General features: G+C 57.5%; 1 protein-coding gene across 1 annotated transcript; it reads right to left on the bottom strand.

Moving 5' to 3' along the window:
- Positions 1 to 431: 431 nt before the first annotated feature.
- On the bottom strand, positions 432 to 5427 carry LOC311194688 (coiled-coil domain-containing protein 183-like; the record flags this gene model as incomplete). Its single annotated transcript, XM_084267889.1, has 12 exons — positions 432 to 562; positions 1194 to 1290; positions 1674 to 1863; positions 2219 to 2379; positions 2640 to 2740; positions 2824 to 2884; positions 3514 to 3636; positions 3758 to 3862; positions 3991 to 4161; positions 4892 to 4969; positions 5085 to 5212; positions 5316 to 5427. 12 exons carry the CDS (start codon positions 5425 to 5427, stop codon positions 432 to 434), a joined length of 1458 nt encoding a protein of 485 aa, XP_084124015.1.
- Positions 5428 to 12777: the final 7350 nt, after the last annotated feature.

Here is a 12777-nt window from a genome sequence, read left to right as displayed (position 1 = left end):
GGAGAGCAGCTGGGCAAAGGGCAAGGGCACAAGGAGCGGGGATGGGGCTGTCCCCAAAACCAGCTCTGCACCCCTCAGGGTTTGCACACCCAGTATCCCAGACAGCAGATGTGATCCAGGCCCCCACCCCCGTTACAGCTTCACCACAAGCTTGTGAGAAACAAAAGATGTCTATTCTATTAAACCTGCTAGAGAGAGGAACAAGGGGGTCTGCGGGAGCCATAGAAAAAAGGGGGGGGTGGGTCTGCAGGAGCCAAAGAAAAAAGGGGGGGTTCTGCAGGAGCCATAAAACAAGGGGGGGGTTGGTGTCTGCAGGATCTAGTTAACAAAGGTACAGTCTGAGGGAGTCAGAGAACAAGGGGGGGTCTGAGGGAGACAGAGAACAAAGGGGGGGTCTAAGGGAGTCAGAGAACAAGGGGGGGTCTGCAGGATCAAAGGGTCCAAGTGGGCAGCTTCTTCCGCCGGCTCTTCTTGTTGCTCTCGACCAGGCGCAGCCCCTGCCTCTTGATGTCTTCACGGCTGAGGACAACGCCGGGGTCTTTCTCCTCAAAATCAAAGAGGTCTGGACAGAGAGGAGAGAAGCGGGCTGAGGAGAGGCAGTGGGGCCACCTCCGCTCAGCCCATGTCCCCAGGGAGAGCTGGCATGTTTTGGAGGGCTGGTGGCATCACGGTGACCCTCGGGCCGAGCCCTCTGCCACAGGCACTACTGACTAGTGAGGCTCTTTCTCCTGAGCATCCCAGGCTGACCTGCCCCTGTCTCGGACACTGCTGGGGCTTCCCCATAAGGGTCTGGAGCCCATGAGGTGGTGGGTACAGCTCCTGCTTTGTTAAAAAGAGGGGGCAAGCTGCCAAAACCTCAGTGGTTCCTCCAAGAGCATCCAACAGGAGGAGGGCAAAGCCAGACCCGAGCGCTGGTTCTTCTACACAACAAGGATTTCTAAGATGAGGGTCTCCCTCCTTGCCCCACACAACCCTCCTTGCCCCACACAACCCTCTTTGTTCCTGCTGTGCTCCAACACACACCACCCCACTGGCTGCCTTTGATCTCCCACATCCCCACCTAAAATCATCACTCAAGCTCAAAGCCTTGGAGACAGCCAAGGTCAGCCCCAAGGTGGATGGACACCCAGTGATCCCAGCGGGCAGGGGCTGGAACAGTCGCTGTGGAACGTGTCCTGGCTGTGCTCTCCTACCTTGGACACTGCTGCCTATGGCATCCAAGGAGATTTTCAGGTTCTGGGGATCGCTGGCGGTGGCCTTCTCCAGAAGATTCCTGACCTTGACCAAAGCCTGTGAAAGACACCCCGGGTCAAGTGAGGAAGGGTTGGTGGGTGGAACAGCCCCGGGGTGCCCCACCTGGATGTCCCTGGGGGAGACACCCTGCAGTGCCCAGGGATGAAACCCCCACGCACCTTGTTGCTCTCACTGTGGCTGTCGGGGGACAAGTCACACACCCGCTGTACCAGGTACTGCAGCTTCTGCTGGCAGTGCTGGAGCTTCTCTTCCAGCCCCAGGGCCTTGACACAATCCTCCTGGAACAGGAGAGAAGAACCACCTTAGCGGGGAAAAAGAGCCCCTTGGAGGGATGGTGGCTGCCCCAGGTGTCCTCACACCGTGCCGCTGCCACACCAAGCACTGGGGGGGCCTGTGCTCACCCAGTGCTGCACAGGTACCTGTCCGGGCACTGTGATGCCGTGCAGGCGGATGAAGAGGTTGTCAAGGCCATCTTCAAACTGGAGCAGGACCTTCTGGTTCCTCAGGAGATGGGCTTTCATCTGCTCCAGCTTCTCTTCTTCACGCTGCAGGCTCCTCAACAGCTCCTCCTCCAGCATCCTGCAGCCAACCCCATTCACGTCCATACAACTGCACAGGGGTGCAGAGACACCCCAAATCTGGTGTGAAGGCTACTCAGGTTGCCCCCCTGCCACCCCTCCCAGAACTGCAAAGCAGAGGTGCTGCCTGCAGCCCATCTGCACCCCTGGTGCCACTACCCATGCCAGGCAAGGAGGGAGGGGCCTCCCAGTGCCGAAACCGGAGCTTTGGGGACTCTGCCAGGACCAGAGCTGGGGGAGCACCCTGCTCAGGAACCTCTGGGACAGGAGGGGTGGGTGGCTGCAGGGGGACAGAGGAAGGGGTGCCCTGTTTGGACATCCAGGACACACGTGTCCCCACCAAAGGAGGTGGCCCGGTCGCATGTCTGCCCTGACGCCAGCCGCACCTGGCTGTGTCGGGGGGCTGGCGAAACTTCAGCTGGGCGTGCTTCAGTTCCAGCTCCTTCAACCTCTTCCTCAGCACCTGCACCTTCTCCTTGTACTCCTTGATGCAGGTCTCCAGGTCCAGCGAGGACTCCTGCTGTTCCAGGAGCCTGCTGGGGATGTCCTGGCCAGGGGAGAGCACAGAGACTCAGGCCCCGGTGCTCCAAAGGCATCGGGACGTGGCCTCAAGGACATTTCTGCACCCTGGGCCGCTGACAGCTCACAGGATGGAGAAAAGCAGGTCCATCCCGGCCCTCAGGAGCGGGGCTTTGGGGGCTGCAGGGGCAGAGGAGAGCAGGTGACCCCACAAAGCGAGCAGCAAGGGCTTCCCTGCCCATGGCTCCAGCAGCCCCCCGTTTTACCAGGGACAGGTCTTGACGTTACCCAGAGGAGGCAGCACTGCACCGCAGCCTTGGCCTTCTCCAGCTTCGTGGTCAGCCTGGCCTCGCGCTCCAGCTGGGCCTCGGCGGCCTCCGTCTTGGTGTCTGGTTGGGGGGAAGCGTGAGGGATCCTTCCTGCCTGTGGCCGTGCCCGCATCCCACCCCCCCGCGCCCCGCCAGGCACTCACCCACCAGCGGGTCCTGCGAGTGCTGGGGCAGGGAGTCCGTGCTGAGCTGGAAGGCGGCTCGCTGCAAGGATGGTCATCGTCACCCCTGAGCTCCCTGCAGCCCCCCGTCCCCCCACCTCCCATGGGGGCTCAGCACCGATGCCGGCTGTCTGCCCACAGCTCATCCCGCAGCCCGTGCCCCTGCTCACCTCTTTGGGATGCTTTGTGCTGGCTTCCTTCAGCCAGAGCCTGTCCCTGGGCACCTTCTGGGCAGCCAGGGAGCGGTGCCTGAGCTCGCTCTCTGCAAGGAACCAGCTTCTCATCTCCGCCATGTGTGCCTGCAGCGTATCGGGGAAGGGAGAAGCTGCTGCCAGAGCTGGGAGGGACCTTAGGGAGCCAGCTGAGCTTCTGGAACGGCCAGGGTCAAAAATGGCCCCCTGCACCCCTGTGTAAATGGGCTGAGAAGGAAACTGTGCGAGGATGGAGCGGGCTGCCTTCACCATGGCCGGGGCTTCTTCAGTTGGGCTGTGCCCAGCCCCAGGGCAGGCTGGCCCAAGGGCAAGATGCAGGAGGAGCTATGGGGGTATCTGGGTGCTGTGGGCAAGCCCAGCTCAGTCTCTTGCTCTTTAGAGCAGGACTACTCACCAGCGGGGTGCCATCTGCGGGCTCTGGAGGTGGGAGAGGGCCCCAGGGTGCCCTGTACCATCTCACCTTGGCTACCTCGGCGGCTCTGAGGGCATGCGAGGCCACAGGCTCCATGTCTTCCAGCTCCCTCTGGTAACTCTCAGCCATCCCGCTCAGGAGGTCCAGGTGCTGAGGCTGGTGGGCCAGCTCCTGGGACACAGGGAGCCACAGCTCATCACCCCACCGAGCCCCAGGGGTGCCCTGCATGCGGTGACAGGGGATGGAGGGGAGCAGGGCGGGCGGGAGGATGGCAGGGTGAGGAGGAGCTCACCTTCTTCAGGACATCCCGCACAGCCAGGTACTGGGTGGTCACCTTCTGTGCGGCACGGACCTTCACCAGCATCTTCTCAATGTTGTTCTCCAGCTGGTGAATCACCTGGGGCAGAGATGGGATGCGAGCTGGGGGTTACCCCGCAGACCAAGCCCAGCACTGCCCCCGGGGGCACCGGGCTGGGAATAAAGCTCCCCGTGGGTGCTGTCGCCCCGAGAAGGGCTCCTGGGTACCCGCATCTGCTGCTGGTGCTGCCTGTCATCCGCCGCAGCAACACTCTCCAGCTGCTGCAGCCGCCTCTGCAGCTCCCACAGGACCTGGCGCCGCCGCCGCACCTCGTACTGCAGCGCGTTGTAGGTGTTGGTGCGGCCATGGATTTCAGCCTGCACCTTCTCCAGGGCCAGCTGGAAGGGGACACGAGGGTTTACCAGGCTGCAGGCACGGCTCACCAGGCACCCCGGGGAGAAGTGGGGCTGCCTCCAAAACTCTCCTCCTCCCAGGGTAAAGCAGGGAAGCTGGGACGTTGCTCAGCGCATTGTCACTCCCCTGGCAGTGTGGGGTGTGGGAGAGCTTTGCCGTGGTGGGGGCTGGTTGGGGTAAGGCAGAGCTGGGCACATGCTGGTGACAGCAACGGGACGGGCTCAGGGACTCTGCATAAGGCAGACCCTGGGCTGGGCCTCCATCAATCCATCAGTGGCCCAGAGGCGGCTGCTGGCGGAGAGCGGTGGCACCGTTCCCTCCCTTCCAGAGGCCCCTCTATCCCCAGGGCCTTTATAGCCAGGCCAGAACCTTGGGACAGGCAGTAGAGGGAAGCACCAGCACCTCTCTCTCCCCCAGGGATGTGGCTGGACCCCACAGGAAGCCAGGCAGCCCTGGGGACCTGCCAGCTGGACGGCCAGCAGCTCTGCTGGGCCAAGGAAGCTCAGGGTGCCAGAGGAGGACCTGCACAGATGGGGCTGAGCTGGAAGGGGACCCATGGGACCACAAGTGAACACCCCAGGTCTTGCTGCACCAGCCCTGCCGTGCTGCCCTCGCGCAAGCACCACGTCCCTGTGCCGTGCACCCTGCTCTTCTGAGCACCCCTGGGGCCCCAGTCCGTGCCAGCAGTCCCTGCCTGCCCGCCCCTCCTGTTACCTCGACCGCCTTCCTGGCCATAAGGACACCCATGGGCCTCTCTGCTCTACATGCCTCCGAGAAGGTGACCTTGCTGCGCTGTGGGCGGCGGAGGGAAAGCAAGAGCATCACTGCCAGCCTGGGCATGGTCACGTCCTGCTCCCGGACAGGAGCTGGCTCTGCAGGGACAGCACCAGGGGGGTCCAGCACCTACCGGGGACGCCCGGACGGTGTCCAGGGTGTGGATGTCATCCCGTAACGTCTTGCGCAGGGGGAGCAGACGCTGCCTGGTCTCAGCCAGCTTTTCCTCACACAGACCAGTGAAAATCTTCTGCCCTTGCTCTGGAGGACATGAAGGTGCCGTGAGTCCCACTCAGGTACAGGCAGCTTGGCTGAGGACAGCGGGACACCCCCCACCCGCCCTGCCAAGCCCAAGGGGCAGCACCTCGCAAGGCAGCGACCTCCTTCAGCTCCTGGATGCGCTGGCTGAGTCTGGTCTTCTGGCCCTGCACCACGCGGGCGCTCCTGCCCCGGCCCTCCAGCCCCACGGCAGCCATTGTGGCACCGCTGCCGGGTGGACACGCAGCCAGGATGAGACCACAGATGGACCTGAGCTCCTGGTGCCCGTGGAGCCTTCACCACGGTGCCTTCAACTGCTGCAACCCCCCTGCTCGCCTATCGACTCCCGCAGACCCTTCCTCTTCGCTCGGGCGGGTGAGATGAACCGCGAGTACTGAGCTCCCCACGGCAGCAGAGGGCCGGGTGGGCAGCTGGGATACGGGTTCTGTGTCCCATCAATCACCATGGCTACAGTGTTTGCCCCCTGCCCAGCCTGGCAACCCCCCACGCCCCAACAGAAACGGGGCCAGGATGAGTTCCAGAAGATGAGAAACTACATAATATTGGTTAATATGATATTATAATATGATGTCTGGTGTTACAAACGGTGGTGACAAATTGTTCACTCTAGTTTAGAGTATCCAAATTAAAGCCTGTACAGAATTATTACCTGAACCCACCTACTCTCACTTCACATGTTCATGAGCTTATCAGTCCTTTGCGCTTGCGCAGATCCTTCCAAGAATTGTGAGCGAGGGTCTCTGGTGGTCCTTGGAAGAAAGCCATGAGTCCTCCCCACCATGTACTTCTCAACTTTCGCCTGGAATGTGAGGGTCTTGCAAGCTTGCAGTGTTCTTACCAGTCTGAGCTAATTGGTGTCCTTGTTAGTCAGTTTTTCTCTAGCAAGGGGATAAACGATGTATCGGTGGTGGATGCCATCCCGCCCTCGAATCCTTGTTCCCAGACATAGTGTGAGACTCTCACAGGTAAGTTCCCAGAGCTGCTTCCCATAACTACACTGCATAACTGCACTACCTATATATCGTGATCCTGGACCCTCACATCAATTGCCATTAATAACAGCTCAGTTACAAAGCTCAACATAGTTTAACTGCCGATCGGTTTGATTAACAAATTGATTATACAAGGTTTATTACACTCCAGAAGGCTTTGCTATTGCAAGGGCACAGGTATTTTAATAGAAAATATCAACAAGCAATGCCTGCAAAATGCTCAGGCTGAAGGGCTGGTTTTCCCGTTTTCCATTCCTTGGCCACCCTGCCTCCTCCTCGGCTCGGCCTGGTCTGCACACCCTGTCCTCATGGGCGCCATGTTTCCCAACTGCTTACACAGCTTCCAGCTTGAGTGACTTTGCTATCTGAAGGGAACAGCAGGGATATTGTCCAGGCCAATCCCTTCAGAGATCAGAGTCAGGTTGCTGACAGACCTGCTGCCTTCCCCAACCCCATTCTTGTGTTTGTGTCACAAAACTGCCCACAATGACTTCTGCAGGGCCCTTTGCAGAAAGCTCAACAAACACAGCAGTCAGACAACCACTACAATTATCAAAATCAATAATCCTGTTTTGACCATTGACAGTATCCATCATGTAATTCCCCACCCATGAAACAAGCTGTCTAGCCCAAAAAAAATCCCTTTCCTTCTTCTATCTTTTGTGTTTGGTCTGGTCAGACAGATCCATGCAGCACATGCCCTCTCTGATTTTCAACATGTTTCTTTCACTCTCTCTTCACCAGCAGTTTATCTACAGAATCCCCCATGAACCCTCAGTGACCTTCTCCAACAGGGAGAGTCCTTTGCCATGAAGCTTCAGATCTTCCCCCACTGTCCCAGTGTGGGTCCCTTCCATGCGGTCAGTCTCTTGGGCCCAGACTGCTTCAGCCTCGTCGCCCACGGGGTCACACGTCCCCACAGCAATCCTGCTCTGGTGTGAGCCTCCCTCTCCATGGGCTGCAGGTGCTGACAGGACATTGCTCCAGGATGGGCTCCCCACTGGGTCACAGCATCCTCCATATGTCTCCACCCACTCCAGCGTGGGATCCTCCACAGCCTACAGGGGGGAACTTTGCTTCTCTTCATCCTCCATAGGCTGCTGGGGGACAACTTGCTTCACCGCGGTCTTTTCCACCGGCTGCAGAGGGGTCTCTCCTCTGGCACATGGAGCACCTCCCGTCCTCCTTCTGCATGACCCTGGGGGCTGCAGAGCTTCTCACATGTTCTCATTCCTTTCTCTGCTGGTAAAAAGCAGCTGCTTACAGCTTTTTCTGCTATTTAAATATGTTTTCATAGAGGCACAACCACCGTCACTGATTGGCTCGGCCTTGGCCAGCAGCAGGTCTGTCCTTGCAGATCCCCAAAACGGCCCTTGGGGCAGCTGCTTCAACCTCCACCTCTGCAACCTCCAGTGGATCAGCACCAGATGTGCTGCACTGTCAGCCACCTCCAAGATCAGCCAGGGCACTGCTTCTCCATCAGGCAGTGTCCTTCGGGGACCCCACAGCTGCAGACGACCAGCAGGCTGCTCAGACCAACGGCCACCCAGGGACAACGACAGCTGTTCCTGCCCCACGCCCATCAGGGGTCAGCAGCAGGTCTGCCAGCATCCCTTCCCCAATACCACCCCCTCACAGGGCACTGCAGCCAGTCCAGCCAGTCCTGTGCTGGTAAGCCCTTGGGGCATCCCTGGGCACTGTCAGCCACCCAGGTGGTCCTGTCCCCATGGGTGTGGACAGTGTCACAAGCTGAGACATATATATGGACATCGATGTCCTAATGGAAGAGGACAGCCTGCCAGGCAGTGCCATTGCACTTAGCTCTGTTGAAGGGATTGGTAGGAGATGACAGGTTGGAATGAAGGAAGGGAGAGAGGGAGGGAGGGAGGGAGGGAGGGAGGGAGGGAGGGAGGGAGGGAGGGAGGGAGGGAGGGAGGGAGGGAGGGAGGGAGGGAGGGAGGGAGGGAGGGAAGAAGGGTGTTGATTATGGATTTAGTACCATTGATGACTGTTTTATTCTGGTTTTCCATTAAAAGCCATTTATTCAGAACCTTTCTGTGTCTGCATGGGATGGGCAGGGAGCAACAGAAAATGACACCAAAGAGGTGCAACAGCACCCCGTAAATCACATCCATTGCTCAAACTGGATCCATTTACCACTATTAATTTACAAACTGGTAAAAACGAGCTCTAAAGCAGAAACAACCCGTGAAGGAAACTGCCTTGGCGTTTTAGTTCAATTAGGTTTAGGTTTGGGTGGGGTTTTTTTGGGGGGGAATATGGGGTCAGGTGTTATTTTTCCATCACTGTGTGCAAATCCTGTAAATTCTTCCCTGTTGCTTCTGTCCCTGTTGTTAATGCTCCTGGTCTCAAAGAACATCCAAGTTCCTTTTTCCTGAGATGACTTTTGAATTCAGTCACTACATTTTTCCCATCTTGCTGCTCACTTCCTGCAATGGTGTCACAGAATAGTCCCCAGAAGGCCAATAAAAATCATTGGTTAACTACACTGATTGTTTTAAATACAAAGAGGGGAGGGTGATGATTAGCATATTCATGTTACTTCCTGGAAATCATTATCATATGTAAATCCCCTCCACACCTGAGCAGTTGTGTTGAGCCTGGTCCTCTGGTGGTCATCAATACTCTGCCTCACTGTGTCCACTATTGAACCCCATCTTTGCCCAAGTTCACTTTGTCTTTGGCTGGTCTTTCATAACCACAGGCAGTTTCTTCAAGTAACTGCAACACTGGGTTAAAGTGTGACAGCTGTTCCCCTCACACTTTAAACACAACTTAGGCCAAAAATCTGTTCCTCTTGTCTTCCCACCAACAAAATGGGGAATACCCCCATTCCCTCCCATCCCATCCAGCGTAAAATGGGCCTGGGAAACACCATCTTCCTGCTGGATGGGGATTTGTTCTTCCTGAGGGTTATTTGGCGTGTTTGGCAGAGATCGTGCTGTGAGGAGCGACGATTTCTGGCCGCCCCTGTCGAGGTGGTTTTTAACGTTGAGGGAGAATGAAAACGATCGTGGGATGACGACACGATGGGTTGGGGGTTTGGGGTGGTTTGGGGTGGGTTTTTTCCTCCCCTCCCTCCCCCCTCGTTTTGCCATCAGGAAGGGATGATGCTCTTTGCCCCAAGGTGAGGTGACTCCGACAAAGTCGCCGCGTGTTCTGCTGCTTAAAGAGCGAAGCGGGTTCAAGATGGTTTGGCTTGAAAAGCGCACGAGCGTTGAGTGCCAGGACGAGGTCAGGGGTTGGGGATAGATCCAGGGCCCGGGAATTCTTCTCCCGTTCCCCAGATGGCCTTGTCTCCTCATCCCGCTACCCCAACACTCATCAGACATCGGCCAGGGAGGAGAAAACCGGCTCCCTTCCACCCGGAGAAGTGGCGTTCTGAGCCCGAAGGGCATCTGTCCCCCTCTGTGAGTTTTAATTCGTTGCTTTTTTGAAGGATTTGAGATGCCCCCAGCCCGTCTCTTTCCCCCCGACCCGCCTCACCACGTGTGACATCACGTGTGTTCCTGTCCCTATAGCAACGGGCTGGCCCAGGGGTGGCCAGTTTCTTCCCAGCATCCTTTGCGGGTAGCAGCCAGTAGTGTCAGTTGTGGTGCTGTGGGATACGCTTCCCAACGTGTGGGTTCACTCCCTCCAGCTCCTCTTTGGGAGCTTCTCCGGGGTCATTAGCCCAGCCTCGCTGGCCCCATACAGCTCAGTCATTTGCTGATCCCAAAAAGAATTGCAGCTGCCAGACAGCTCAGAAGCCAGGTCCTGGAACTCCGGCCCGGGGAAGGTGTTTGTCTGCCACCGAGCTTCTCCTTTTCATCTCCCGAGGTAGCTGACTTCTCTCTCTCTCTTTTTAACCTTTCCCCACCTTTTATTGCTCTCCTCCTCCCCAGTTTTCATTCCCTGACTCTTCTTGGGCAGTTGCGACCCACCAAACCCCGCCGGGGCCTGATCCCAAACCAACCCTCCCTTTCTCCCTGCGACCTCTCTCTGTGTCCCAGCCCTGCCCCGTGCCACATCTCAGGTTTATCATTGGAAAACTCCTCAATTCCGAGTCTCTTCTTAATCCCTTGTGCTGCAGCGGAAATTTAGGGATAAAAGCAACTAAATCGGGACTTTTTAAACCAGACTTGGTTTTCTGGCAGCGGTTGACATCCCTCTTGACCAGTGGGTGTCCATCCCCACCATCATCATCATCATCTCTGGGGAGAAAAAGGAAGCACAGCGCTCAGGGGCTCCCAGCCCCTCTGCTGTCCTGACCTTAACCCCCCACACCCCTTTTTCTTTGCAGTTGACATGGATGATGAAGACGCCCGGTGCCTGCTGGATGTCATTTGGTAAGCGAAACGCCATGGGCTCAGGAAGGCGGGAGGGTGGGAAGGGGGTTCTGCCGCTTCCCCGGCACAGCGTTAGGTCTCCCGGAGCCAGAAATCCTCCGAGGCGCGTTCCAAAGGGGTCCCAGCCCTATAAACCCTTCCTGATTGATGGTTGGCATCCCTCAGAGGGCTCCAGGTTGTACCGGAGGAGGTTTGGCACTTGTCACCTACCCCATCGCCGCCTCCTTTTCCTTCAGAGTTGATGGCTGGAGCTCCCTGGGAAGAGGGAGGCGTTGGCAGCCTTGGGAAGAGCATTTACCTTCCCCGCCATACCTCAGGCCTGCGACGGAGCCGCTGGGTTCCCAACCTGCCTACGCCCTTGGGTTCCACTAATGAAGGGAGCTTAATTAGACCCGGGCGCGATGCTGCCGGCGCGGCGTGCGCCTCGTGTCCCTCCCCAACCCTTTTCCTCCTGCTCTTGTGTCTTGCAGTGACCCTCAGGCCTTGAATGACTTCCTACATGGATCTGAAAAGGTGAGTGGTGGCTTGGTTCTCTGCCCTGAGACCCCTTTTTGATCCCTATCCCACTTCCTTTCTTCTCAACCAATGAGGAGGGGGGTTGGGTTTTTTCCTCCCCTCACCCACCCAAAACCAGAAAGCAAACCCCAAGCTCAGAGCCATGAGTTCAGAGCAGTGAGCCAGAGCTCAGCTACCCGGCAGCACCACGCACAGGGTCTCTTTCCCCCCCTCTTCCCCTTTTTGTGTGGTGGGTTTTTTTGTTTTCCCTTTTTTAGATACATTTTTAAATCGGGAGTTTTCCCGCATATTTTTGGGTTCTGTTCTCTCAGAAGAAAGTAAATCTCATCTTTTTAATTACAGATTGACAGTGATGATCTCCTGGACAGCACAGGAGATGCAGCCAGTGCCTTTTTTGAAGGTGCTGGGGTATGTATTTTTAATTTATACTTGAGGAATGACGGCTCAGAAACCTTTCCCTTTTATATTTTCCCTCTTCCTCCACCCCTTTTGTTTTATATTTCCCTTCCCCCCTTTTTTTTTAATTCCTCAGGTTTTTTTCCATCTGTTTCCCAGCTCTAGTGAGAAAAAAAGGCAGGCAGGATGCAGGGATTTGTTCCTCTCTCACCAGAAAAGCAGCTGTGTTTTTCATGGAGGGGTTTTTCCTTTGAAGGTTTCTTCCTGGAATATGATTTTTTCTCCCCTTCCCAGCCCGATGGGGTGTTTTCAGACCTTTGCTCTGTGCCCATGTCCAAACGGCTTGAGCCCCCTCCCTTCCACCCAACTTCGTTGGGACGTCCTTGGCCTCCCTGGCTTGCAGCTGGTCATTCCAGGGCCATCTTGTCCGCTCTCCAAAGGCCTCAGCACTCCGGGGTTGGGCACCCTGGGGATGCCGAAGCGATTTCAGGTCTGGGGGTGAGGGCGCCTGCAGCCCCCTCTCCTCCCTTCCCCTCCCCTCCCCTCCCCTCTGAGGTGCCTAGGGAAATGTGTTGGGTGAGTTGACTCGACGCCCTCTTTGCACCTGAGCTCAATTCCTTCTCCTCTCTTCTTCCTCCTTCCTCCTCCTCCTCCGCACACCACTGACCGGCTGTCTCCCCAGCTCCACATGCAAGAGCCCTCTGGCAGCCAGCTGAGCACCGAGCAGAGTCCACCTGCCACCAGCCTGGACCTTGATTTTTTAGAGGACATCTTGGGGTCCCCCTCGGGCGGTGGGACCAACCTGCAGAACTCGGACTGGCCTTGCGACATCCTCCAGCAGAGCCTGCAAGAGGCCAACATCACTGAGCAGATGTTGAAAGCAGAAGCCGAGCTGGATCTGGGCCCCTTCCAGCTTCCCACCCTTCAGCCCCTGGTCCAGGCAGCCACCAACGGCACCCCCCAGGTCTTCTCTGGCAGGGCCAACCTCATCAGGCTGCAGCAACCCGCTGGCCCGATTCAGGTGGTGGGGCAGCAAGTGATGGCCATCAACCAGTCCCTGCAGCAGATCAAACAGGTCCAACCCTCTCAAGTGGCCACCGTGTCTGTCGGCAGCTACATCACCCTCCCGGCTCTTCCCAACCCCGCTCCTCAACAGAAGCAAAGAGTGGGCAGGTTCCAGCAGGTAAATTAAGTCACCGTCAAGGGTCTCCAGGGCCTGGCATAGGTCAGGAGGGGAGCGAAGCTCGGCGACAGCGCAGCAAAGCGCGGCCATGAGCCTCCTGCCCATGGGGAG

Source organism: Gallinula chloropus, assembly GCF_964237585.1.
Source record: "Gallinula chloropus genome assembly, chromosome: 9".
Lineage (NCBI taxonomy): Eukaryota > Metazoa > Chordata > Aves > Gruiformes > Rallidae > Gallinula > Gallinula chloropus.
Note: the sequence above shows the minus strand (reverse complement) of the source record. Positions and strands in the feature narration are given on the sequence as shown.